The 25,693-nt window shown below is 47.3% G+C and overlaps 1 protein-coding gene across 2 annotated transcripts; it reads left to right on the top strand.

Moving 5' to 3' along the window:
• The first annotated feature begins 101 nt into the window (after window positions 1-101).
• LOC115660577 (titin-like) lies at window positions 102-23,639 on the top strand. Of its 2 annotated transcripts, XM_030582101.1 has the most exons (9): window positions 102-348; window positions 5,557-5,886; window positions 9,260-9,580; window positions 10,148-10,477; window positions 14,745-15,056; window positions 17,817-18,128; window positions 19,187-19,300; window positions 20,008-20,054; window positions 20,647-23,639. In XM_030582101.1, the coding sequence occupies exons 1-9, from the start codon at window positions 288-290 to the stop codon at window positions 20,806-20,808; spliced, it is 1,989 nt and encodes a 662-aa protein (XP_030437961.1). In that variant the 5' UTR covers window positions 102-287; the 3' UTR covers window positions 20,809-23,639. The 2 variants fall into 2 exon arrangements, with proteins under 2 accessions (XP_030437961.1, XP_030437962.1); XM_030582102.1 differs by lacking the exon at window positions 14,745-15,056.
• The last annotated feature ends 2,054 nt before the right edge of the window (window positions 23,640-25,693 follow it).

Here is a 25,693-nt window from a genome sequence, read left to right as displayed (position 1 = left end):
TACACGATGGCAGTGAACCAGTACAAGAGGAAGCTTGTGAGTGGAAAGGGGAACTAACAGTGAGAAAAGGAGGGAACAGAGAGACAGAGCAATCTCAAGAACAAGGGCAGGAGAGAGAGGGCGCTTAAGCATTCGCTGACATCCCGGGCTCAGGAAGTGAATATTCTGGTAGAGAGAGAGAGAGAGACAGGAAACCCCAGACTCGGAGAGTGGCTCATAGAAGTCCTTGTTGTACAGTGGCTGCCGCAGAGTTGGTGTCAAGGAAAGACTGCATCCTACAAGCCAACATGAGCCTCCAGCTGGCAAACATCTTTCTGCCTTTGCTCTTCCTCCTTTGTCTGCGTATGGGTGAGTTTCCCCTTTGAACAATGTGTTTTCATTGCGGTGTCAGAGTCAGAAGTCTCCATTGCTTGCAAAGTAAAAGCTTCTGAAAGAAAGAAACCCAACAACAAAACCCTTTCTCCCATGGTACACGCGGAAGCTCTGTCAGCAGCTGAGAGGCGAAACACATGGGAACTGGCAGAGTGAATGTTGTGAGCCAGTGACGTACAGATTCCTGGTTGTCTTGGATTTGAGGGGGTTTGTCTTTGGATTTTTGGTTTTGCCATTTCAAAGAGCGCAGGATTAGATGCCTGAGCTGCCCCAATGTTCCCAACTTCTTTTTATCCTATTTAATTGGCCATCAACTTAAAAAAGGGGGGAAAAACACACGTCTTTTTGAAAACTTTTGAACTTATTTTAGTCTGTACCAGCAACATGAACGAAAGAGATTTGAGATAAATATGTATATTTTTTGGAAAGTTGGTTTTCTTGATGCATTTAACAAATACTTTCATACAGTCAGTTTCACGGTTTCCCTTGCTTAGTTGTTTAGATCAATCAGATCCGCACAGGCGCAAGGGTCTGCTTGTGTGGCGGTGATTCAGGATCATGGCTTTAGTCAGTTACCCTTGCAATTTCCATGGGTCTTTCACTCCCTAACAGGAGAGACTTTTTTTTTGAAAAAACAAGCCCATTTGACTATAACCACAGAAACAGGCAGGGGAGACGCAGATGCATGAGTAGTGCCTAAAAATACTTAAACTTTATTTGCTTGTCTATTGACTAGGTTTCAAGTTGACTGTGTCTCTGTAAATCCAAGCAGCTGGAAAGGTGGGAATTGGATTTTTGGTATTGTTTTGTTGTGCCGGAACCATCTAACTGATACAATAAATACTATAAAGACATCTGAATATCATCGAAAATTGCAGAGCCCATAATGTCTTTTTAGCTGACAATTCTGGTTTATGACACTAAGCAATTCAAAGGTTAATTACTATGGAATGAGTGATTTTTATACTGCAAAACGGTGCTTAGCTTATCTGATTATTTCTGCCTTGTGAAGTATCTGGTATCATGGCACAAGTGGTGTCTGAACTTCCCTTTTCTGAGGGAAACTGGGTTGTGAACTTATGTCTTTGTATGCAATCTGCATTCAGTAAGATTTCCTCCCATTCCAAAACTCCCCTTCATGGAAAACTAGGATGGCCTGGCCTGGCTGCATTGCTCCTTCCACTCACAGACCTTGCACTTGGGGAAAAGGAATTGGAAGGTACTGGTAGAGAATCCTAAAAGCATAGGGCTGGAAGGGACCTTGAGAATTCATCAAGTCCTGCTCCCTCCGCTGAGTCAGGACCAAGTAAACCTAGATCATCCTTGAGAAGTGTTTGTCTAACCTATTCTTAAAAACCTCCAGTTACAGGGATTCCACAACCTCCCTTGGAAGCCTGTTCCAGAGCTTAATTACCCAGATAGTTAGAAAGTTTTCCCTAATATCTACCTTAAATCTCCCTTGTTGAGAATTAAGCCCACTAGGTCTTATCCTACTTGCAGTGTCCATGGAAAGCAATTGATCTCAGTTCTCTTTAAAAACAGGTCTTAATATTTGAAAACTGAGGTGGGGCCTGAAAACAGTCTTCTTTTCTCAAGATTAAACATACCCAGTTTTTTCCGCCTTTGCTCCTGGGTCAGGTTTTCTAAACCTTCCATCATTTTTGTTGCTCTCCTCTGGACTCCCTCCAGTTTGTTCACATCCGTCCTAAAGTGTGGTGCCCACTGCCCAGAATTGAACACAGAACTTCAGCTGGGGCCTCACCAGTGCTGAGTAGAGCAGGACAGTAACTCCTGTGTCTGACACACATGGCTCCTGTTAATACACCCCAGAGTGATATTAGCCTTTTTTGCAACTGTGCCACATCGTTGACTCATATTTAATTTGTAATCCACTGCAACCCCCGGATCTTTTTCACATTTTGCAGTTCTGCATTTGATTTTTCCTTCCTAAGCGTGGCACTTGTCTTTATTGTGTGGATGTGCTAGTTTACTGCTATGGCTTCTGTCCCACTCTGCCCCAAAGAGCGTAACATTTTACAATTGATTGTATTTCCCTAAATATCTGGGCTAATTGAGGCCTAGGAAATTGAAGGGGGAAATTTCCAGACTGATTTTAGATTTGGCAGACACTGTCTCTTCTATTTGCTTGTACCCGGCCTGGCACTATGTGGCCCTAATCCGCTGGGTGCCACTAGAAGATGCATAAATCATCATCATCACAACCTCAAAAATAGGCCATTCCTTGACTTTCTGTGCTTCTCTCTCTTCATTTCTCACTCCTGACATGGGCCAAGCCACTGCCCTCTGCTCATGGCAGTCCTGTCTCAAACAGTGTGTGTGCAAACATTAATGCTCTAGCTATAGAACGAGCTGGTTTGTACATTGCATGGAGATGCAATCATCATGGTTAATCTGGTATTTCTGGGCATGGTGTTCTTCCTCTCACTTAGACCACACCTACCCTTGTGGCAGTGTGGAGAGGACAGACACTACACGCCCAGATAGCATGGCTATAAATACCAGTGTAGTCAGTGAAGCACAGCTTAGGCAAATAGAGCACAGTGCCCTTTGTGGCTGAACCCCCATGTTACATTGTGACACTCTGTACCTCAAAATAGCCCCGTGGAACGCCCATCTTCACCACAGTGATGTGATTCAATGTTTTGTACAATGGATGCCTTGTGAGGTATCACTTAAGAAATCCTGATCTGTTGAAGATTAATATCCTGATGAATTGTAGGCACTATCATTGCATCTGAAGTTACCAAGTTTTGCCATGTGCGTGTTACTGAAATATGTTGTGAGCAATTAAGACTGACCAGAGTGGCGTTGATGGCCCATTAAGGAGAATCCACTCTCTCAGTGGCCCTCCCAGAGATTCCTCAGGGAAGGCACATACGCAATGGGAACTGCCTAACCTCCATGTCACAGCAAGCATCGTTCTAGTACTTGGAGAGAAAGTAGAAGTGAGGGCTGATGACATCACACCTGGGCCTCTCTCCTCCCCCATCTCAACACCTGGAGGGTCATTTGGAAGACCAAGACTTTGAACTGGGGAGATTGGTCCCCGGCTGAAAGGGAATTCAGCCTGTGTATTAAGAACTGGGAGCTGCCTGTAATATCTAGTAGAGTGAGAAACTGCTTGATTCAAATCTTGCTGCTTCTGTAGAATTTAGACTGCAGATTATTTTTTTTATTTCTTATGTAACCTACTCTGATCTCTGTGCTTGCTACTTATAATCACTTAAAAATCTGTCTTTCTGTAGTTAATAAATCTATTTTATATTTTATCTAAAACAGTGTGGGTTTGGGTGAAGAGTTTGGGGAATCTCATCTCAGGTTAACAAGGGCTGTTACACATCCACTACCCATTGTAGAAGTGGTAAACGAATTAATGAGCTTGCCCTGTCAGAGGGACGGGTGTTGAGTTCAGTGGGAGTCCACTGTGCTGGACTGTGACGGGGCAGGAATGGAATGCAGCAGGTACAGACTAGAGCCAGGAGGTTGATAAAAGTGGGTTGGCAGTATCTAGAGGGCACATGGGAAAGTGTTTTGTGACAGTGGCTGCAGAGGTCGGCGGGCGCGGGGCTGCTCAGTTTGCAGTGCTAGTACCACTTGGTGTTCCATAATGTTTAAGAGCCGCTCCATGGCTTCATTCTGGTATGCCGTGTTCTTCTTTCGGTTTCTGTTCTTGCTGTCCCGCCACTCCTTCGCTGTAATCGACCAGGGTGTCTACACTGGCACTGCAGCGCTGTAGCCGCAGCGCAGAAAGCTGTACGCCTCTCATAGGGGTGTTTTTTTTACAGCGCTGCAACTGTGCAGTTTCTGTGCACTAAGGGGCTTGGCAGTGTGTGCACCTCGGGAGTTATAGCGCTCAAAGCTGCTTTATTGTGCAGAAAGTTGCTAGTGTAGACAAGGCCCAACTTTGATCTCTGATTGCTGTTTATAATCACTGAAAATCTACACCTTTCTGTAGTTAATAAATCTATTTCATATTTGATCAAAACCAGTGTGGTTTTGGTTGTTCTCGCTCACCAGGGCTCCCTGCCCAGGGCAGGTGGAGGGTTCAGGCCTCCCCCAGTAGACCAGACTGACCTGCTCCAGCCCAGGCTCCTGGGCCGTGGCCCCACAGTCACTGCTCCCCAAGGACTCTGCTGGCCCTGGAATCAGATCCCCCCTACTTGGGCAGCTCTTACTGGCTGTGAACAGCCAGTACCCTGCACTGCCTGATTTCTGCCTCTGACCTGACCAGGAGGCAGGGCCATCGAGAGGGGTGGGGCCTTGTGGCAAGGGGGGACACAGCCCCCCAATTTTCTGTCTGGTCCAGCACAGCGCCCACACCAGGAACAGGCTGGTGGTGCCCTGGTGCATAGGGACCATGTCGACTCCCCCTTTGTATCTTTCTTCTCCCACTCTTTGTTTGGACAGTGAGCTCCTCAGGATGGGGAAGGTCTCATATAGTACGTACCAGGCCTGAAACAGCAGGGCTGTACTGGTGGTTGAGGACTATACGTGCAATAGGAATAAATAATAACGTGAATTGTTGTTTCCTTCCCTCTCAGACTTTCTTCCTCACCTCGCCTCATTTCCTTTTCTTTGTCTATTTCACTTCTCCCTTCCCTAGACCCCTACATCTTTCTATCCCTCTCCCCTGCTTTGTACACACTCTCTTTCTCTCTCTCTCATCCTCTTTCCACTCCCAGCTCTCTCTTTCCCTCAATCTTCTCCCTCCTCCAACTTCCTTTTGTCTCGTGTCTCCCATCTCTGTCTCCCTTCTTTAAACCCTCCCCTTAAATCTTTGTTTGGCCCATTGTTGTTGAGATTTGTCTCCCTGGAGCAGACACTCCACTGTGGGGCCTGCAGACCCAATTCCCTGCATCTGGGCTTCTCTCTAGATCCCTAGGAGCCACCCAGTGCTCTCTCGCTGGCACTTAGCGAGAGGCCCCGTGGAGCCCGTATGGCCGGCTAACAGTGCCAGTAGGGCCTGTGCAAACTGCCCTCCCCACTCACTACTCTGAACTTCATGCCGTGACCTTCAGCAGGGAGTTAATGCTCATGCACTTGGCTTCCGTTTAGAGAAATGGAAACATTCTGCAGTGGATCATTTGCAAACAATTTTGTTTGATTTAATTTTTCCTCCTGTTGCAAGAATTTCAAATAGTGACACTGAACTTTGTGTTTCAGGAGCTGCAGAAAATACTGCTGCTGTCATTGTGGTGAATCAGACACCCCCTTCTATCCGTGCAATGGAAGGGTCAGAGTTCACCATCAAGTGTACATTCAACACAAGCAATAATTCAACCAGGTGGTTTGTTGAATGGAATAAAATCAGAAACAATGTAACAGAAAAGGTGTCCAATGGAACAGATCAAATCATATCAGCAGATAAAGAAAAGAGGTCTCTTTCCCTCACTGTGAAGAAAGCCGACGTCACTGATTGTGGAACCTACATGTGTAGGGTTGGGAGCAAAGATGTGATATATCCTGGGACCGGAACCCAAGTGACCATCGAAGGTAAATACCAGCATTTCCTTCTCTGTTCTACAAACCCTTCGGGGAGCTCAGGACACGGGGCTGGTTCCAGGGAGCTGGGCCAGGTGGTGCTGGGGGAGTTGGAGCAACACAAAGTGTAAAGGGCAGAGCTGTGGGCAGAACTGGGGGACATTCTGTGGTGCGTACAATGGTCCTGATCCTGCATTCCACTGATTTCTGTGAGGGGTTTGGCTGCACAAGGAATGCAGGGTCAAGCCCCAGATATTCAAAAACTGTTTTGAGATGGGGTGAGGGGAGGTTTCTAATTGGCTAAGCCTGTGAGCCCTTGCACGCAACTTGAGAGACAAGGTAGGTGAGGGAATATCTTCCATTGGACCAACTTCTGTTGGTGAAAGAGAGAGAGACAAGCTTTCAAGCTTACACAGAGCTCTTCTTCAGCTCTTGGAAACTTAGATCTGATCTACACTACAGACCTATGTCGCCATAACTACGTTGCTCCCAGATGTGAACAATCCACACCTCCAAGCAACCTAGTTCATTACACCGACCAAACCTCCTGTGTAGACAGTGGTGCAGCTGGGCTGATGCAGTGTTTTAAGTATAGATGTGCCCTTACTCAGAGTGTCACCGGTAAATACAAGGTACAACAGCCGGTTTAGCATAAGCAGTTAAGACACATTTCAAGGGACCATTCAAGGCAGGGTGGCCCGTTAACACTTCTGCAGTCATAGGACAAAAAGAGGGGGTTAGGCGGTTACAGATTGTTGTCATAAGCCATAAATCCAGTGTCTCTGTTCAGTCCATGATTTTTAGTGTCTAGCAGAATTATGAATTTAAGCTCCCAGGCTCATCTTTGGTCCTCATCCTCAAAGGAAGCCTGCACAACTCTGTATCTGACCTGTGAGACTTGTTCCCCACAGGAGACAGGGTGGTTTTGTCTTGTATCATTTTCCTGTGTGAGTTCATTCAAGAGCATAGTTATTGTCTGGTTTCACCCACACCATTGTTATTGGGACATTTAGTGTGCTGGGTGAGGTATCCCACAGGTTGTGATAGGCTTGTGTAGGATCTGTGGCTCTTGAAAGGTGTGTTGTGAGGGAGTATTGATCATTGTAGCAGTGGAGATATGTCTGCAGATTTTGCATCTGTTGTTCTGTCAGGATCTGGTGCTGCTTTGAGTTGGTGTGTCCTGGTCTGTGGGGAGCTTGCTTCTGATGATGCCCTTGGAGAGGCTGGGGGGTTGACTGAAGGTCAGAAGTGGAAGTCAGGAAAGACTTATTTCAGGATGTGGTTCCCATCGAGTATGAGTCATAATTGTTTGATGATACCCCGTAGGGGTTCCAGTGTAGTGTGGTAGGTAGCAATTGATGTGCAGTCAGAGCAGGTTTTATTTCTGTATTCAAGCATGTTTTCTCAGGGTATTTGGACAGCCCACTCCATGATGTAATCTACTTCTCTAGTAGAATGTCCTTGTTTGGTGAAGGCGGTTTTGAGTGCATTGAGGTGTGTATCCCAGTCTGCCTCCTAGGAGCATATTCTACGGTATCTGAGTGCCTGGCTGTGGATCACAGATTTCTTGGTTATTTGGGGTGGTTACTGGGTTTATGAAGGTAAGTGCGGTGATCTGTGGGTTTCTTGTCTAGGGTTGTCTGTGGGGTTCCATTGTTGAAGCTGATGGTGGTCTCCAGGAAGTTGATGCTGGTGTGGGAGCGTTCCCCAGAGAGTTTAATGGCCAGCTGGCTGGCTGGTGGTTGTTGAAGTTGTGATGGAAATCTGTGCGGGAGTTTAAGCATTGCAGTTTGCTGTGGTGCTGAGAGGACGTCTCCCAGACCCGAGGAAGCGCTCTATGGAGCTCAAAAGCTCATCTCTCTCACCAACAGAAATTGGTCCAATAATAGCTATTACCTCATCCACCTTGTCTCTCTAATATCCTGGGATTGACACAGCTACAGTGCACTCAACATGATGGCATTTCTCTTTGTCTGTGACACAATAATTTAGAACACCGCAGACCATCAATTCCAAAATTTCAGGGAGTATTGAAGACATCACTGGGCAGAACTCTGTTAATACTGGGGAAATCAGAAAATCCAAAGAGGAAAAGTAGGGGACACATGGAGTGCCTGCTCCTTGTTTAGCAGAGTAACAGCTTGGAGCAAAGCACCTCTGTAACTGTCTAAATCAAAGAAACAGTTTGTGGCACCAGTTAACACTTTCCAGTAGAAAAACATTCCTCTCTCATCTCTGCTCATTCTCCCAGTAGAGTGTAACATGCTGACACTCTGGATGTCCTGGTCAGGAAGAGGAGAAATAATAACAGTGGGGAAGGGAGGAGGGGAAGGCACATAGAGCCCCTGACATGGGGAGGATGGGGGACCTGGTCTGGGGATAATGCTGGAATGAGGGTACAGCCAAAGCCCTGAGCATGCAGGGAGAATGGGGGACCCTGGAATGGTGGAAAGGGAGAGAACTAGGGTACAGAGAGCTCATGGCTTGGGGCAGAATTGGGGACTGTAGCATCGGGGGGGGGGAGAAATGGAGGACACACAGAGCTCCTGGCACAAGGGTGGGGGCTAGGGAGTCCCTGAAATAGAGGGTGGCACCCAGGGACCTTGTGGGGACAGAGGGATGCAAAGAGTCCCTGGTGCATGCAATGTGCTTGGCCTATAGAAGCAACAAAACGTGGGTATCCCTCTAGTTTAGCCCCTGAAGAGTCTAAGCCAAACCCACAACGGGTTGAGCAGAGTTGGGATGAAGTTGTTTGCTCAGTAATAGGTTATTATTGAGTGTTTGCTTTGCAATGGTGCTCAGAGGCCACAACCAACATGTCAGGCCCACTGCGCTAGGTCCTGGACACTAGAGCTGGTGGTTTCAGCTTGTGAGACATTTCGTTATTTCAGAACTGGCTTCATTCTAAACCAAGACGGATAAGGACTGCACTAGGGCCAGGGACCCGAGGGCTTCCAGAGTCCCAGAGGCCAGTTACCAGTGAATCCCATTTTTCTATAACAAAGGAGAATTGGCCACCCTCTCTCTTGCTCTGAATTGGGCTGGTGGAGAGAAATAGGTCTCAAAAAGGGTTTGAATGTAAGTAATTTGGCAGGCGTGTCAGGTGTACACAAGGTTCGGGTAAGAAGTCACATTGTTGGAGGGGGTTTGTCTAGACCAAAGCTTCTGGGTTTATCTACTCACTAAACAGATCAGAAAAGTCTTGACATGCACAACACAGCTCTATCTGGGGCCAAACGAAAGAACATCAGTTTAAACTCTGAACAAGCAGGGGAAACTAAACAGTGCGACTGGAGAGATTCATTTTGTACATCCACCCTTGTCTGCTGGCCCATTGAACTGTTTCTCAATGAAGGTGCCATCATCTGTGTTTCTCTTTCTGCAGAAATTACCGACCTGATGGTGAATCAAACCCCAACCAATGTCAGTGATTTAGAAGGCTCAGAACTTACCATGAATTGTACATTCAAGACAGTCAATAACCACAGCACCATGTATGTGCGATGGTATAACTATGGGACTGAGGGACTAAAGAAAGAGCTGGTGAATGAGAGCGAAGTGATCACAACCCTGCATTTGGACAATGGGTTTGCCACTCTCACTTTGAAGAATGCGAATTCATCTAATACAGGAACCTACGTGTGTGAGGTGGGGATCACAACAAAGAACCTCTCGGGGAATGGAACAGGAACCCAAGTGACCATCAGTAAGTGCCAGAATTTCCTACCTGATCTTCTTGGGGAAATGGGGGCGAGTGAGTGAGAACAAGAGCACACATCTCCTGGAAGGTGTTGAGTGTCTTCAGTTCCACCTTCAGTGGAAGCTGAGGGTGCTCCACGCCTGCCCAGAAGCACTAAATTCCTTGCAAGTTAGAGCCCCGTAGGCCGGTATTAAGGGGGAACAACGTTTCTGTTTTAGATCCTTTACAGGCAAATGTTTCACATAGTCTCAAATTAGTCTCTAAATGTTTGCTTGCCCATGTTGCATGCACACCCATTGGTACATTCAAAGCCTGCCTGCATGCCCAGACTGAACATTTGGGGCGGGCTGGGGATGGTTTGCTGGTCTTGCCAGGCATCATAAAACTATGAGTGGAACTAAGTGAAAGCATCATTTTCACCTCTGATAAGCAGGGGATGTTAAATGGCCAGGCTGGGAAAACAACATAAAATACTGGAGGGGGAGACATTTATTTTAATATATCCCCAGTCACCAGCCATTGCCACTGAAATTCTCCTGCATCAAGGTGCAATCGTCTGTTTCTCTCCTGCAGAAATTCCCAAGCTGATGGTGAATCAGACCCCAGCCAGTATCCAGGAGTCAGAAGGCTCAAATCTCACCATGGAGTGTAGATTCACGGAATTGAAAAACCACAGGACCTTGTATGTGAAATGGTATAAACATAATGGAACTGGGGGAACGAAAAAGGAGCTGATGAGCGAAAAAGGCGGGGGCTCAGCAGCCCTGGATTTGGAGAAGGGTTTTGCTTTGTTCACTCTGAAGAACGTGAATGTAACCGATACAGGAACCTACATGTGTGAGGTGGGGAGCACAGCTAGGAACTGGTCTGCGTCAGGAGCCGGAACCCAAGTGACCATCACTCGTAAGTACCAGAATTTTCCTATCTGATCTTCATGCTGTGAGAGACAGTGAATGGCAGCCTAATGGCAGAGAATGAATGACTGTTGCTGGCAAAAGCGATTCTGAATTCTCAGGTGTGTACAGTATAGAAACCATAAAAACGTGGGCTCCAGCCTGTGAGGAACTGAAGGTAACATAGTTCAAAGTACCCAAGTGATTTAGGAGCTTCCAATTTTCAGAGGGGACTTAGGCCCTCAGCGGCAGATTTTTAAAGCCATTTCGGCACCAAAAGTTGTAATTGGGATTTTCAAAGGCATCTCAGCACCTAACTCCCATTGAAATCAGTCACTTTTGCCCAGAGGACTTAGGCTCCTAAGTCACATAGGCACTTTTGAAGATTCCCCCGAAATGCCCCTGGAGAGGAGGGTTCAGAAGCTCCCAGGACTCAGGCCTGTCACAAGAACATTAAGCATGGTGATGAACCTAACTCACCACTGCACTGGATGGGATAAGAAGCAGCCCCAAATGTCCATCTGCACCTGCAGCGAAGCTGATGTTATGGCTAAAGAGTTGCTTCTTATTCTGTGAGAACATCTTCATCCATGCGCAGAACACATCCCTGTATGGGAAGTATGTACAAAAGCTGGAAAGGATCCAGAGGTGAGCGACAAACATGATCGAAGGGAAGGAAGGCAGCCATATGGGCAATGGCTGGGTATGTGTAGTTTGGAAAAGAGAATATTAAGGCGGGGGACACGATAGTGCTCTTCAAGTCCTTGAAAGGCTGCCATAAAGAAGATGGAGACAAAGTTGTTCTCTCTTGCCACAGGGGGCAGGACAAGAGGCAATGGGTTCAAACTACAGCACAGCAGATTTAGATTAAATCTCAGGAAAAACTTCCTAACTGTGAGAATGGAACAGATGCCTTAGGAGGTTGTAGAAGCTCCTTCACTGGAGGTTTCCAAAAGGAGGCTGGAGAACAACTCTCTTGGATGGTTTAGTGGTTCTCAAACTGTGGGATGGGACCCCAAAGTGGGTCACAACCCCATTTTAATGGGGTCACTAGGGCTGGCTTAGATTTGCTGGGGCCTGGGGCCAAAGCCAAAGCCCGAGCCCTACCATCCGGGGCCAAAACCTGAGGGTTTCAGCCTTGGGCAGTGGGGCTCACGTTACAGGCACTGCTTGGGGCTGAAGCCCTTGGGCTTCTACTTTGGCCTCCCCTGCCTAAAGCAGTGGGGCTCAAGCTTTGCCTCCCACCCCCAACCCAGGCCAGTGGGGCTCTGGGAGGCTCAGGCTTCGTTCCCCCCTCCTGGGGTAGTGTAGTAACTTTTGTTGTCAGAAGGGAGTGGCGGTGCAATGAAGTTTGAGACCCCCTAGTTTAGACACAACAAATCCTGATCTTGGCGGGGGGCGGGGGGGGGGGGGAGACCAGCTGACCTTGCGGACCCTTCTAACCCTGTGGCTCTAGGATTCTGTGCCTAGGGGACAGCTGCAATATGCAGGCATGGCAATATGTACAGAGAGGTTCTGCTGTAACTCTCGATGGCTGTCCACTGAGTGGGTTCCAGCTCTACAGGATCCTTTCCATCTGCCAAGTGAAAAGGAAAAGCACAGTGGAAACTCATCTGAAAACCCTGCATCCCGGTCATGATAGACCCAACATTTCTAATGCTGATTGCTGCGTCTGAGCTCACCATTCTCATATTGGCAATGGGGTGAGCACGTGCTGCTGGGAGAGTGGAGAGGTGATATATACTTGTGTATTGTTCTGATAATTTTTGGTGCAAGTGGCAGATGCTCAGATGACACCCTGAGATTATGAACAGGAGAGTGTAACACGGGCAGCTCTCAAGCACCAACTTGTGGCCAGAGGTCAATTTTCAGCACCTTGCCCATTTTTCCCCCTTCAGGGCCCTTTAAGAACTCACTCAGTTTAAAGGTAGTTCAAACCATCACCTCCTGCAGTCCAATAAATCAAGTCCCCAGGGGCATATTTGGCCCTCCGGGCCCCATTGCAGTGTCTTGCTCCTGATAATCCAAAACAACATGGTCCTATCTCTCTGAGGGACTGTCTTCCTGCTTCCCAGCACTTCCTACCTGGTGTTTGTCCTCCTCCATAGGCCTTTCCCACTGGGCTTGGCAGTCTCTCCCCTACTTGGCCAGGGCCTCTCCCAGGCCTCCCTGCCTGGAGAGTTTTCCTCACTTTCTCCTGCTTCTTAAGCTTCTCTCCTGCTAGCTCAGAACCCTGCAGGAGTTGTCCCACTCACTGCAGTGTCCACACACGGCCACAATTTCCTGGGCTTTCCCCCTTCTCAGCAACTTCCTGCTTCTTTTGTACTGGAAGCACCTGATTCCTCTCCGGTGGGACTTATCCTGAAATCGGAGTTGGCTCAGCCCAGGCTTTCCAGCCCACGGGGCAGTCATCCTGTTGCAGATGGGTACAGCAGAGGCAGTATATGGTAGTGGCTAGAGCAGGAGACTAGGAATTAGGAGGTTTTTGTTTTATTTCTGACTGTCACAGACTGGCTGTATGACCTGAGGCAAGTCACTTAGTCACTCTGTGCCTCTATCTGTAAAATGGAGATCATATTTCCTCTCCCAGCTTGTCTGTCTGTCTTGTCTATTTAGACTTTAAACTCCTGGGGCAGGGACTGGCTCTTTACGTGTATGTACAGCACCTAGCACAAGATCAGGGTGTGCCTGGTGAATGCTATGATGCCTGGCATGCCAGTATTCACCTGTGATAGTTCTGAGTCACAGCTGGCAATGCCAGCATGGGGCAGGTTTAATGCATGAACAGAAATGAGCTGATTTGTTTGTACACACAAATTCAAGTTTGTTTCCAAACACATCGGTCTGAGGACAATTTGTAACTCCAAAACAAGAGAAATGGAGTTGGGTTCTCAATGCACAGTTCCTTTGTCTCCTCTTTTCTACTGGAGCAGCTGACAGTGCACAAACCTCAAAGATCCAAGGACCCGAATCCCATCCCGCACTCTGGGCTCAGTAACTGTCCTCGAGCATCTTTCCAACTTCAGCCAGTTTTAATTTCCTCATTGCCATTCACCCCCTTGTGCTCTAATGCGCCTCAGTGACTATATTGACCTCACGTTTCCCTCTCACCCACATCTAAGTGTCTAACTCAGGAATCCACAAATTTCTCTGAGCGTCCCCATAACCATAGATAACATTAATATTATGGTAGGTTTTTCTCCTTTTGAGAGTGCGTGAGATGCGAGCTCAGGAGTGATGGACAAAGCTCGAAAGATTTGGCATATTCCTTCACACTCTGGATGCTTATCTGAGTATTATCCAAACTGATCTGAACTTTTATGAGGTTGCCTTCAGTCTCTGTGGCTTATAGTTCCCCTCACTGCCGTCCCACCCTGCAGGCCCTAGAGCCTGGTCCACAGCTCGAGCCCGGAAGTCTACACAACAATGAAACCGCCCTGCAGCCTCAGCCCTGAGAGCCCAAGTCAGCTGGCATGGGCCAGCTGCAGGTTTTTCCTTTGCTGTGTCAACATACCCAAAGTCCTCTTCCTTCTTCCCTTTCTCCCAGTACAGTCAGCTCTCTTGGCTAATCTCTTGGGATGAGTTTGGCAACACCTCCCTTTTTAAACCTCTCCTCCCATGTGAAGTGAAATTGAGCTTCAAAACTACATTAATGATAGCCTCATTTCTCCTTGTAGTGATTGTAGCTAGGAGTGGCACATACCCAGAAGGGTTCTTTGTGGTTCTTCTTTTGTGGTACTAAAAAGATAAATTCCTGTTCTCTTCAAATCATGTATGATTCTCAAAATTTAGATATACTCTCCCTAGGGAAAAAATGAAGTCTCCAGTGAAATTAGAACACAAGACAGCAAAGAGATCATATTCACTCATTGTGCCACTCAGAAGAGGAGTTATCATCCCAGCAGATGGCCAGACGAATTCTACAGCACATACAGCGCCTGCTATGGCACTTTGCCTCATCTTCTGTGGGGTCCTGCCTATGGCTTTGTATCAAAAGGCTTCATACAAAGAGATGTCTGAAGATGATGTTTAGGAAGCTGTAATTTTCCTGCTTTTAGTCAATGGCCAGAATTGTTTCTGGGAAACAGAAATCTTGCTATGGCTACAAGCTGGAAAGGATCAGTTAACTTCTTAACAACCACAGGGGATATTTTAATAGCCAAGCTTTAAAAAGGGGCCTGAAATGCTGGAGAGAAAAACTGTTTCTTTAAATACTTCAGCTCATTGACATGTTTCTGCAGCAAGGTGAAGTCACCCGTATTTCTCTCTCTCTGCAGCTGTTGACCTGCTGGTGATTCAAAGCCCTGCCTTTGTCAAGGAAGAGGAAGGGAAACCGTTGACCATAGCATGTAGATTCAGGGCCCTGGAGAAACCCAGCGCCAAGTACTCTGTTAAATGGTATAAAAACAGGACTGATGGACTCGAGAAGGAGCTGAAAAACAAAGCAGGCTCAGTCACAACAACTCTAGATTTCTCAACGGGCCTGGCTTCTCTGAACTTGACTAAAGCCAGCATGAATGATTCTGGGTTCTACAGATGTGACTTCGGTAAAAATGGCCGTGGGAAAGGAACGAGAGTGATGATTCATGGTAAACAGCAGCATTATCTTCTCTGATCTGCATTGTCAGGATAATACACTGTGGTTGCCACTGACTCACACTTCCCACATGGTAACTGAACCCCCACAGCTACTTCCTAGTCTAGGACAGGGAGACACAGTGTTATCTCAGAGATAGGCTGTGTGTAAATTATAGAGAGTGTTGATGTAGCCATGTGGGTCCCTAGATATTAGAAAGACAAGGTGGGTGAGTGTGTGTACTAGGCCCCATAAAAGGAGCAGTGGAGGTGGGTCCTCCAGACCTGCCTAGAAAGGCTGCAGGGAAGCAGCCAATCAGAGCACAGCAGGCTCAGTTAAAAGGAACTGCTGGGCCGGAGCAGGTCAGTTCTGGCAGGGACCAGAGGAGTAAGGAAGGGTGCTCCTTGATGAAGCTCAAGGGAGAACCAGAAGGGAGGTTCTGGTGGCATTGGCATTTGATAAGGAAAAAGAGGAGTTAAGAACTTCAGCCCTGAGATAAGGGTGAAGAGGAAGGGACTACATGAGAAGCAGCCCAGGGAACAACAGCAGCAGCAGCAACAATTATGACAGGAAGCAGCATGTGGCTGCTATTTGTAGAGTCCCTGGCTTGGGACCTGGAGTAGTGGGTGGGCCTGGGCCAGAGTGGCCAAAATCCTTAGAAGAGGAGAAGTTTATTTAGAAGCCCAAGCACAGGGCTGGAATTTAAAGCGCTGAAAACCCTTCAGAGGGCCATTTGCTGGACTTTGTTACCTCAGAAGGGGACTGAACTGGAAGGCATAACCGAGTTGGGGCAATAAGAACTGATAAGGCAGAGTCTCCAGGGAGAAAGTCCTGGGGGCACCGTTCTATACCAGAGCAGGCACTCCTTGTCCTATGCCAACGAGCAGTGTTAGCTCTGTCGGCAGGAGAAGCTCTCCCGTGGACATAGTGCTGTCCACACCAACACTTCTGCCAGTAAAACTTTAGTCAGTCACAGGTGTGAAACCTCTGCCCCCTGACCGACATAAGTTTCACCAGCAAAAGTGGTAATGTAGACAAAGGCTAAGTTTCCCAAAGCTGAAGACGAGCTCTGAGTAAGCTCGAAACCTCATCTCTCTCAAGTTGTCCCAATAAAAGATGTGACCTCACCCACTGTATGGGTAAGGACTGACATTTTAACAGTCACCATGAGAACCCAGCTTATTCTATTACTATCTATTCAGAATTCTCATGTTACTAGAATATTAAATTTTCTGGCTTCTCACCTGCCACTGTTGAACAGACCCATAAGCTACACAGTAATTTTGTCATTGTTGTGTTGGTGGGGGAATTCCTGACTCCAGCTGTGTTGAAGCATTTCTGAATATTTGCCACTGGCCTTCATTAACTAAGGCTCTATGGATGTCATGGACTTGGCATGCTGCCCTACTATTCTTATAGGTCTGCAGATACCAGGGCTTCTGCTTCATTGGGTTGCTATTGACTAACCAATGTCTCATCTGGAGGAATTGCCAACCCTGCAGCTCCTTAAAGGTCTTAAAATGATCATGGGCGGTGGGGAGGAACTTGGGATGGGAATAGAGGACTTCTCTCTATCCCCTGCTTCCCCATCATTGATTTGACTCCAATTAGCAGGGCTGGATTGCCCAAGAGTATCGACTCGTCATATGTCAGTGGACGACATTTTAGTCTGGCTGCTAGATTCTTTGGGTAGCGTCAATTGCCAGTGATCATTCCTGTGAATATCCGAGATATATGGACCTTATGTACCACAGTAGCGGGGGGGTTCCTGTTCTATGTGGATCCATAATGGGGCATTATGAGCTATGTCTACATACCACTTGGGCTGTCTTAAGAGGAAGAATGTATTACAATGCCAAATACAATCCTTTTTTGCTTGCAAGGTAGTGTTTTTCCATGGATATCAGAACTCCACGTTTAAATGTGAGGTCTAATTTTTTTTTTTAAGTAAAGAGCATGAACAAGAAGGGATGGGGCCAGAGGGACATTGGCAGAGCTTCCCCTTCGTTCTGATCTCTTGATGCTGTAGGAAGCAAGGGGTCACGATTTCTTGTGATCACGTGAGTCAGTAGCTGAGAGGACCAGCTTCCCTCTGCCCAAAAATCAAAACAAAACTTAGATTCACAACCAGAAATGGGAAGAATTTCCAGGGCAGTGCAGTTTGTTTCGGATGATGGTGAGTAAATTGGGTTGAAATAGCAGGACCAGAGCATTTGAGAACATTTCAGTGAATGTCCTACACTGGTAAGCCCTGCTTGCAAATAGTGTCCTTCACATCAGATCCATGAGCCAAATCCTCAGCTGATACCAAGGGAGTGATGCTGATTTACACCAGCAAAGGCTCTGGTTCTGGAACTTCACAACTGAGATAGGAAGAAACCCTGAATGAGGAAGTCATGGAGAGATTCTTAAAATTACCCCCACCCCAGGTACGAGCCCTGTAGCAAGAACTCCTCCCGGGCCTCTGAGTGCAAAAAATAACCTCTTTTCTACGAAAGACCTGTAATTCTAGCCAGACCAAAACAAGGCACCCAAGAATCTCAACATGCTTCTTGAGTAAAGAGGAACCGAAAGCAAACAAATGAGGAGAAATTACTGGCAGAGCCCTGCAGAAACACCCTCCACCCACAGAAGCAATCTTGCTTCCTCCCATTGGAGAGCTTGTTCACTCATCTTTATCCATGACATTTAAAATATTTGTATATATACATACACCAGTCAACTGAAGTGTTCCTGCACCATGGTACAGTCACTTGTGCTTCTCTCCCTGCAGCTGTTGACCTGCTGGTGAATCAGACGCCTGCCGTAATGAAAGGATTGGAAGGAGACAAGCTCACTATAGAGTGTAGATTCAAGGTAGTGAAAGACCCAAGCACCACATCCAGTGTTACGTGGTATAAGACGGGGGCTGATGGACACAAGAAAGAGCTGAAGAACAGAACAGGCATTGTCACAACAGCTCTAGATTCCTCAAAAGGCCTGGCCTCTCTCACCTTGATCAAAATCAATAGAAATGACTCCGGGCTCTACAGATGTGACTTTGGTAAAAATGGCGGTGGAAATGGAACCAGAGTGACCATCCATGGTAAATAGCAGCATTGTCCTCTCAGATCTTCACTATATTTCCTAGGGAAGAATAAGGACTAGGAAAAGAAGAGCAGATGCTAATACTTTACATGAGGTGATATTGATGGGACAGGAGTTGCTGGCAAACAGAAGAAGAAGAGAATGTTATTGAGAAATTTGCAGTGAGAAGTCAGTGATTCCAGGTGGTTTTCCAGATCCTGCACATCTTTTTTTTGGGGGGGGGTCAAAGTATTTGCAACCCTCTCCCCTTTTCCTGATGTCCCTCGCTCAGCAGCACAGCATTGCTGCCCACCAGAATTCTCTGAGCTGCTTGGCAATAGGTGACTCACAAAGGGTTCAGTGGTTTGGAGAAGCAGCTCCAGGTTCAAAAGCTCTTCTCACCCATATTGAGCAGTGTCAGTCAGTCAGTTTCACCAGGACAGGCTCTCTTGTAAGGAGATTTCCAGTATTTCCCAATTTTGAGCGGGATGGAAATGCCTCTTGGTATAGTGCCAATTCTGCTTTCAGTCTTGGACAAAAACAAGTCATGTCTAGATGACAGCCCTAACAACCCACTCATGGCAGCACCACTATTGTAAGCTGCAGTGTCTTGGACCATAACTGTAGAATACTGTCTTTTCTTTTTTTAAAAAATGAGGGAAATCTTGTTAAACCTCAGCACAGGTTCCAGTTTGATTCTGGGTGAGGGTGTAAGCTACTCCTTACTTGATCCTAACTGATTAGCCCATTGCAAATACCATCTTCTGACAAATGAATCCAGCAGATTGGTGTCAGTTATCATTCTTCCAGTAGTGGTGGAGCAACGACCCAGTTTGCTGTTTCTCCTTTGGCTGTTCTGCCATAGGATTCCTTGGGTGGTGGTGGTCTAGTGACCTAGCTCACAGCATCTTTCCCTGCCCCTATCCAGCAGGACTCCTGTAAAGGTGGTAACGCATGACCCAAACTATGTTGTTTTGCCCTAGAACTAGTGGTAATAGGGGTGCAATAACTCAACTTGCCCTGCCTCGGTAGCCCCTGTCTAGTAGGACAACAGTGAATTAATGTTTCTTTCAACAGCACATGACCAAAAGCTGATGAGCTCTTACATTGTTCCTGGGACTGTGGCTGGGACACTTCTCCTCTTGCTGGTGCTTGGTATCCTTTTGTGGAGATGCAGACAGTGCTCCAAAGGTAAGATTTACTTGGACAATAAATGTAAGCAATTTCTGTATGAGGAGAGCTCATAGGATGCCATAGAATCTTCTTTGTGTCCTTCCTTTAGCCGAATAAAGAGTAATTTGGGGAATTTTTGCCAGTGAACATACAGCAGCGATGGTGAACTGGCAGCTCTAGTTAGTGAAGTCTCATACCTAAGCACAGATGCCGCCTGGGCAATGGTAGGACTATTCTGTCTCCTCCCTGACCTGAGGAAGCACCTCACGGTGTGAAAGGTGGATTCAGTCTCCATGTCTATTCCACCTTTGGCTGGATTGCCAACAAAGCCACCAATTATTGGCAATTGCTTGGGTGGGAACGTGTGGGATGTAGATACTGCTCCACTATGAACTAACTAGACCAGCGGTCCCCAATGCGCCCGCGTCCTGGCCGGTGGTCGAGCATCTGCCGAAATGCCGCCAAAATTCGGCGGCGACACCTCTCGATGACGCCGCTTGTCGCTGACAAGCGTCGTCATCAAGAGGCATCTCTGCCGAAATGCCTCCGAAATTCAGCAGCATTTCAGCGGATGCTCGACCGACATCATGGTCCTTCATCTGGCGCTCGCCAGACGAAAAGGTTGGGGACCGCTGAACCAGACTGACAACTAACTCCTTCATTTAAGTGACCCAAAGGTCATCAGAGAATAACCAGCTTAGCCACAACTTCATTTTTTTTTCCAGAACCACTTCAAAGCAGGTCAGAGGCAGAGATGAATCAGATGGAGATGGTGAGTTGGAGAGCTTATCATAAGAGCCTCGTTTAATTTTTCTCTCGAGCATAGGGGAACTGGGTGTTGAGCATCAACTCCAGGAGTACAAGGTAATAAAGAAATCAGTTCTCCTTTTCCAGACTGCAGCTCCAAGAACTTCAGAGTAACAGAAAATGCAGCACTAGTCCTGAATAGGATTAGAGGTGGTACAACATTCAAAAAGTTAGAGGGGAATCAAGAATTAATTATCCTTAGAGCAAAGATAAAGAGGACATAAATTAGTGATTGCACAGGATCTTCAGCAATAATAGAGAATGCAGCATTGCTTCTAGGCAGGGGGACTGGGAGGTTCATGGCAAGAGGGAATCTTATGCAGCTCCAGAAACCTCAAAACACTTGAGAATGCAGCATTTGTTCCATTAGCTTTAGAGGTGTTTCATACTCAGAATACAGCTTCCTAAAAAGTCAGCACATTTTTACGGTGCCTGTCTCAGTGGAAGATGGTCTAGCATTATAATAGTATGATATGGGAATCACTAACCATGTACTTTAGACCTTGCAAAGCAGAAAGGAACGAGCGGTCTTCACTCATTTTCCTCTTGCTTTGCAGTGTTCTCCTCCACCAGCTGATGAGGTGACTTACGTTGACTTGAACTTCCACAAAAGGGACGCAAAAGCGGAGGAAGAGGTTGTTTACACAGAAGTGAAGATACGGCCAAAACAGAGAGATGACGATGACATCTATGCAAAAGTCAAACCTAGTCAGCGCTAGGGGAAGAGCTAGTGGGAATTAACAGAGGGGTGACCAGCATTTCACATGTCCATTAAATGCAAGACTCCATGAAACAACGAATTAGCTCTTAGTAAAAGATGTCCTTGGAGATCAAAGTCCTCTAGTTATGAACAGAACAGGTAGCAATGCAAGATTCTCATTTCCTGCTCCACCAACATGTCTCAACTCCGATCTGGAGAGACCAATTCTGTGGGTAAACGGAGAGTTCTGCTACCCCATCTATGCTTGGTCTATGTGCTGCAATTGTAGCCAGGAAATGAGTTGTGCTGTGGACAGTAGTTCACTAGGAACTGAGTCGAGACCAGAAATTCATTTAACAAACTCATCAGCCATCAGATTGTAGCAATTTTTAGTTGCTATTTACCAGCACTGTATTTGAACAGTGACCAAGAGCCAAGCCCTGGAGCCACCCAAGTATGGAAAATGTTGCCATCTTGTTGTGGGAAGCGCTGTTCTCCACTGAAGATGCCAACTGTGCTGAACAAGGAAGGAAAAGCCTCCGAAGAGCCATGCTCCCTACCCTGGAAGATGTACAATAATGCTGTTAACGCTCAAGAGTGATTTCTCATACTTTCATGAATGAAAGTGACATGATTGTTTAATCTTTCTAAGCACAAAGCAGGCTTCTCTGTTGGGAGGGAATTAAGTGGATGGAATCCAGGGAAACTTAAGAGCCCAACAACAACAATATGAATTGCTTTATTAACTAAAGCTTTTACAGCAAGTTTAGCCCAGGGATTGAGTGTGTGCGATTGCTCTGATTTAAATGGAGTTGTACCTACTTACACCAGGAATGGATTTGTCCCCTTGTGTCTGTGAGACTTTACTGTAAATTTAAAAAGGAATTGTGTAATTTAAAAAAAAGCCATCATTTCTAGTGGTTCAAGTAGATTGTGCTTTTAGATAAATAATAATTTTAGATAACTCCCCAGAAAAAAACAACCCAAAGGGACAGTTGGGCTCCCAAAAATGGAAAGACCTCAAAAAAAAGAACAGGAGTGCCTTTGAAAGTCTGTCCATAACGCATTGATTTTTATGACTATTGTAGATGCATGAGATATAACCTGTGGAGACCATAACTCATGGATTTCCATAAGGATACAACCAGAAGAAACAGCACAGCAACCATGTGAACACTTGCAAAATGTTCTGCTGATTATTAATACCTGCATCCATTCATTATTAACTAATACATGGCATCAGCCATTTTCAAGACTGAACTCCCAAAAGAAAAGGCAGCTATTGAACTGCATTGTGGTTGCACCAAGACAGGGTTTGGTCCCCTTATGTGGGGTAGGTCTTTAGCCACATCAGTTTCATGAATGCAAATGATGGGTTTTTCAGTGGTAACTGTTGTTCATTGCCCTGCAGATCCACCCACGGCAAATCTGCAGAGGCAGTCCTTCCAGAAGAACTGGGTGACTAAATACCCACCACGAACACCACATATGCTGGGTGGAGACCAAATTCAAGCCTGGCTGAAGTCATGAAGGTTTCCACCCATTTACACCAAGACTGTACATGTTCCTTAAGATATAGATAAGAATGGCTATGCTGGATCAGATCAATGGTTCATCTAGTCCAGTATCCTGTCTTTGACCAGTACCAGGTGCTTCAGAGGGATGAACAGTACAGAACAATTTCAAGTGATCTCTCTCCTGTTGTCTAGTCCCCCCTTATGACAGTTGGAGGTTGAGAGATACCACACTGAATGACTAAGCTGAGTACAAAATATATGGAGGTTGGCCTAAACACTACAGCCTGCAGCAGAATTACCGCTAGCGGTTTAGGCCCTTACTATACAGGGCTGCATATACTTCTGAACACACCAAATCCTTCCACTTAAAGGCTTCTTCAAATGCCTCAAATGCCACAAGATTGGAAATAGCTGACTTTGGTTATTGACAAGACAGTGCATTATTATTATTTTTGCCATTAGCAAAAGCCAGATCCTCCCCCAGCAAAAACCACTGCTGCTTGCTGCAGGAAAGTGAAGTTTATGAGTCACCCTGAAAAGGGGAAGTAAAGTCAAAGGGTAAATCCGTGCTGGTGCTGTGCCAGGGTATTTTTAATTTGTAACTGAACCGGTATCTGTATCAACCTATCTGAAGAGGGAGAGTTTGGCAGGAAATCAGCAGTTTGTCAACGTTGATGAAAACGACTAATTACCAATTTAATATTTATTTTACACACATACACACTCTTATTCTTGGTCTCTCTTCTTTCCACTATGAAATTAATTATTCTATTATTTTTAAAAGCAGCGTATTCGAATGAAAGCTAGGATTTCCAAAGGCTCCAGTGCGAGCTTTAGACACAACTCTCAGTGAAAGCCAAGGGAGCTGGGCACCTTGCTACATTATATCCCTTTGCCATCCTCAGTCTAAGGCCCAAGGTCTGTACATTGATTGTACATTGGGTCAGAGCCTCCACGGAGTCAGAACTGATGAGGAAGTGGATCCATAACATTTAAACAGGATTTTGTAAACAAGACACTTTCTAAAAGCTCTCGGTCAGAAGTGCCCGTAACCATCATCTTGAATCTACTGGTGTGGCAGGATTTTTTGGCTTCCAAGGTCTCAGATGAGCTACGATCTGCCAACCTTTAGAAGTAACACAGAGTCAAATGGAAATGAACACGCTGCAAGTGTGTGGCGATCTTGCTGCATATCCAGCTGATTGTCTACAACTGGGGTGAGCAAACTATGGCCATGTCCGGTCTGTCAAAACTTTTAATCTTGTCCTTGATCCTAGCCTCCTGCACCCCAAACCCCTCATCCGCAAATCCACCACAAAGCCTACACCCCCAGCCAGAGCCCTCAACCCAGGGCCAGTGCAAGGATGTTTCGTGCCCTAGGTGAAACTTCCACCTTGCACCCCGCTTCCTCCCACGCGCCTGCCCTGAGGCGCCCCCCTCACGGCAGCTCCCCCCCTCTGCCCTGAGGCACCCCCCTGTGGCAGCTCCCTACCCCCAGGCACCCCCCCCAGCTCACCCCTGCTCTGTGGCAGCTCCCTACCCCCAGGCACCCCCCCCCAGCTCACCCCTGCTCCGTACATGAGCAGGAGCACCCTGAATATGCCATTGCTGCTTCATTTGTCCTGCTTCCCAGGCTTGCGGTGCCTAAGCTGATTGGTGCCGCAAGCCTGGGAGGTAGGAGAAGTGAATCAGCCACGGTGTGCTCAGGGAGGCGGTGGGGCAGGGATGAGCTGGGGAGGGGAGTTCCCCTGCATGCTGCCCCCTCCCCCTTACTTGCTGCAGGCAGCCCTCCCCGCGCTCTGCTGCCTCAGCTCCCTCTGCCTAAATGCCGGCAGCGACCAGGGCGGCCGAAGATCTGGCTGCTGCAGTCACTGCCAAAGAAAATGACACCCCCTCCAAATCCCAGCGCTCTAGGCAACTGCCTAGGTCTCCTAAATGGTTGCACCAGCACTGCCTCAACTCCCCCTGCACTCCGGCCATAGGCGCTGACTCTGTGGGTGCTCGGGGGCTGGAGCACCCATGGGGGAAAAAAAAAAAGCTCCCCATGGCCCTGCCCCCCTCTTCCAGCTCACCTCTGCCTCCTCCTTCTCCCCCCTGCCTCGCAGTGCTTGCACTGTGAAACAGCTGATTTATGGGGGAAGAGGGGGAACATGACGCGCTGGGGAAGAGATGGGGCTGGGGCAGGGAACCAGTAGGGACAGGGAGAGGGCAGAGTTAGGGTGGGGCCAGGGGTGGGGGTGGAATTGGAATCGTGGCAGAGCCAGGGGTGGGGGAAGGTACAAGGGGCACGGGCACCTGCCGGCACTGGAGAAAGTTGGCACCTATGCCTCTGGTCCCCGCCCTGATCCCCCTCCCATCCTCCAAACCCCTCAGTCCCAGTCCACAGCACACCCCTGCAACCAACCCCCAATTTCATGAGCATTCATTGCTCACCATACAATTTGTATACTCACTGAGGCCTTCAGGCTAAAAAGTTTGCCCACCCCGGTCTAAAAGAAAGTGCACTTTCCAGCATGAGCCCTCACCTTTAGTACCTGCCTTATGCTCACTCCAGTCCTGCTTTAAGTCCTTGCTAGGATTATAATTCTAAGAGGCCCCCAGCACTCCTCATCCCAGCACCCCTGCACGTGGCCTCTGTTCACAGGGTATAAAAGGAGCAGGCTGTGGGCAGATCGTCACGTCTGAGAACACCCTCATTCCACAGCATGTTAATGAGGCAGAGACTGTTCAGAGCTGGACTCAGCACTTATTGCCAGTGAAGAACACCACCTTTCTTGAAGTGTGCGTAGTATTGAGCCTAAGTGAGTGTGCCAGGAGGTGGTGCTCTTTGTACTGACTGTCAGCTTGTCAACATACCGGTGGGTGAGGCTGTATCTTTTACTGGACCAGCTTCTGTTGGTGAGAGACGAGCTTCCCAGCTGCACCGAACTCTTCCTCAGGCCTGGGCGAGGTACTGCGAGTGCCACAGCAAAATACAGGATCAAACCGATAGTTTAGCAGGAGCAGTTAGCACAGATCTTAAGGGGTCAGTCAATTGTCTTCTACTGGACCAACTTCAACTGGTGAGAGAGGGGGACCATTCCCCCGGAACACGCGCTGAAGCAGAGCTCTGTGTAGTTCTAACGCTTTTGTCGCTCACCAACAGAATTTAGTCCAATCAAAGATAAGACCTCACCTGCCTTGTCTCACTGATATCCTGGGACCCACGTGGCTACAGCAACACTGCGTACACGTGTGGGCAGAGACATCAAATTTGTGTAGCGCTCCGGTGAAAGGGGAGCACAGAGCTAAGTGTACAATTTGCTGCTGCAGCTGGATAGGAAGAACCCGGCGGCTGCAGAGCAGCTCTTGCAGTAAGGCAGCCTGAAGTTCTCCTGTCCCGTTACA

Source organism: Gopherus evgoodei, chromosome 12 (assembly GCF_007399415.2).
Source record: "Gopherus evgoodei ecotype Sinaloan lineage chromosome 12, rGopEvg1_v1.p, whole genome shotgun sequence".
NCBI lineage: Eukaryota > Metazoa > Chordata > Testudines > Testudinidae > Gopherus > Gopherus evgoodei.
The sequence above is the reverse complement of the archived record's forward strand: the minus strand, read 5'-3'. Positions and strand labels throughout refer to the sequence as shown.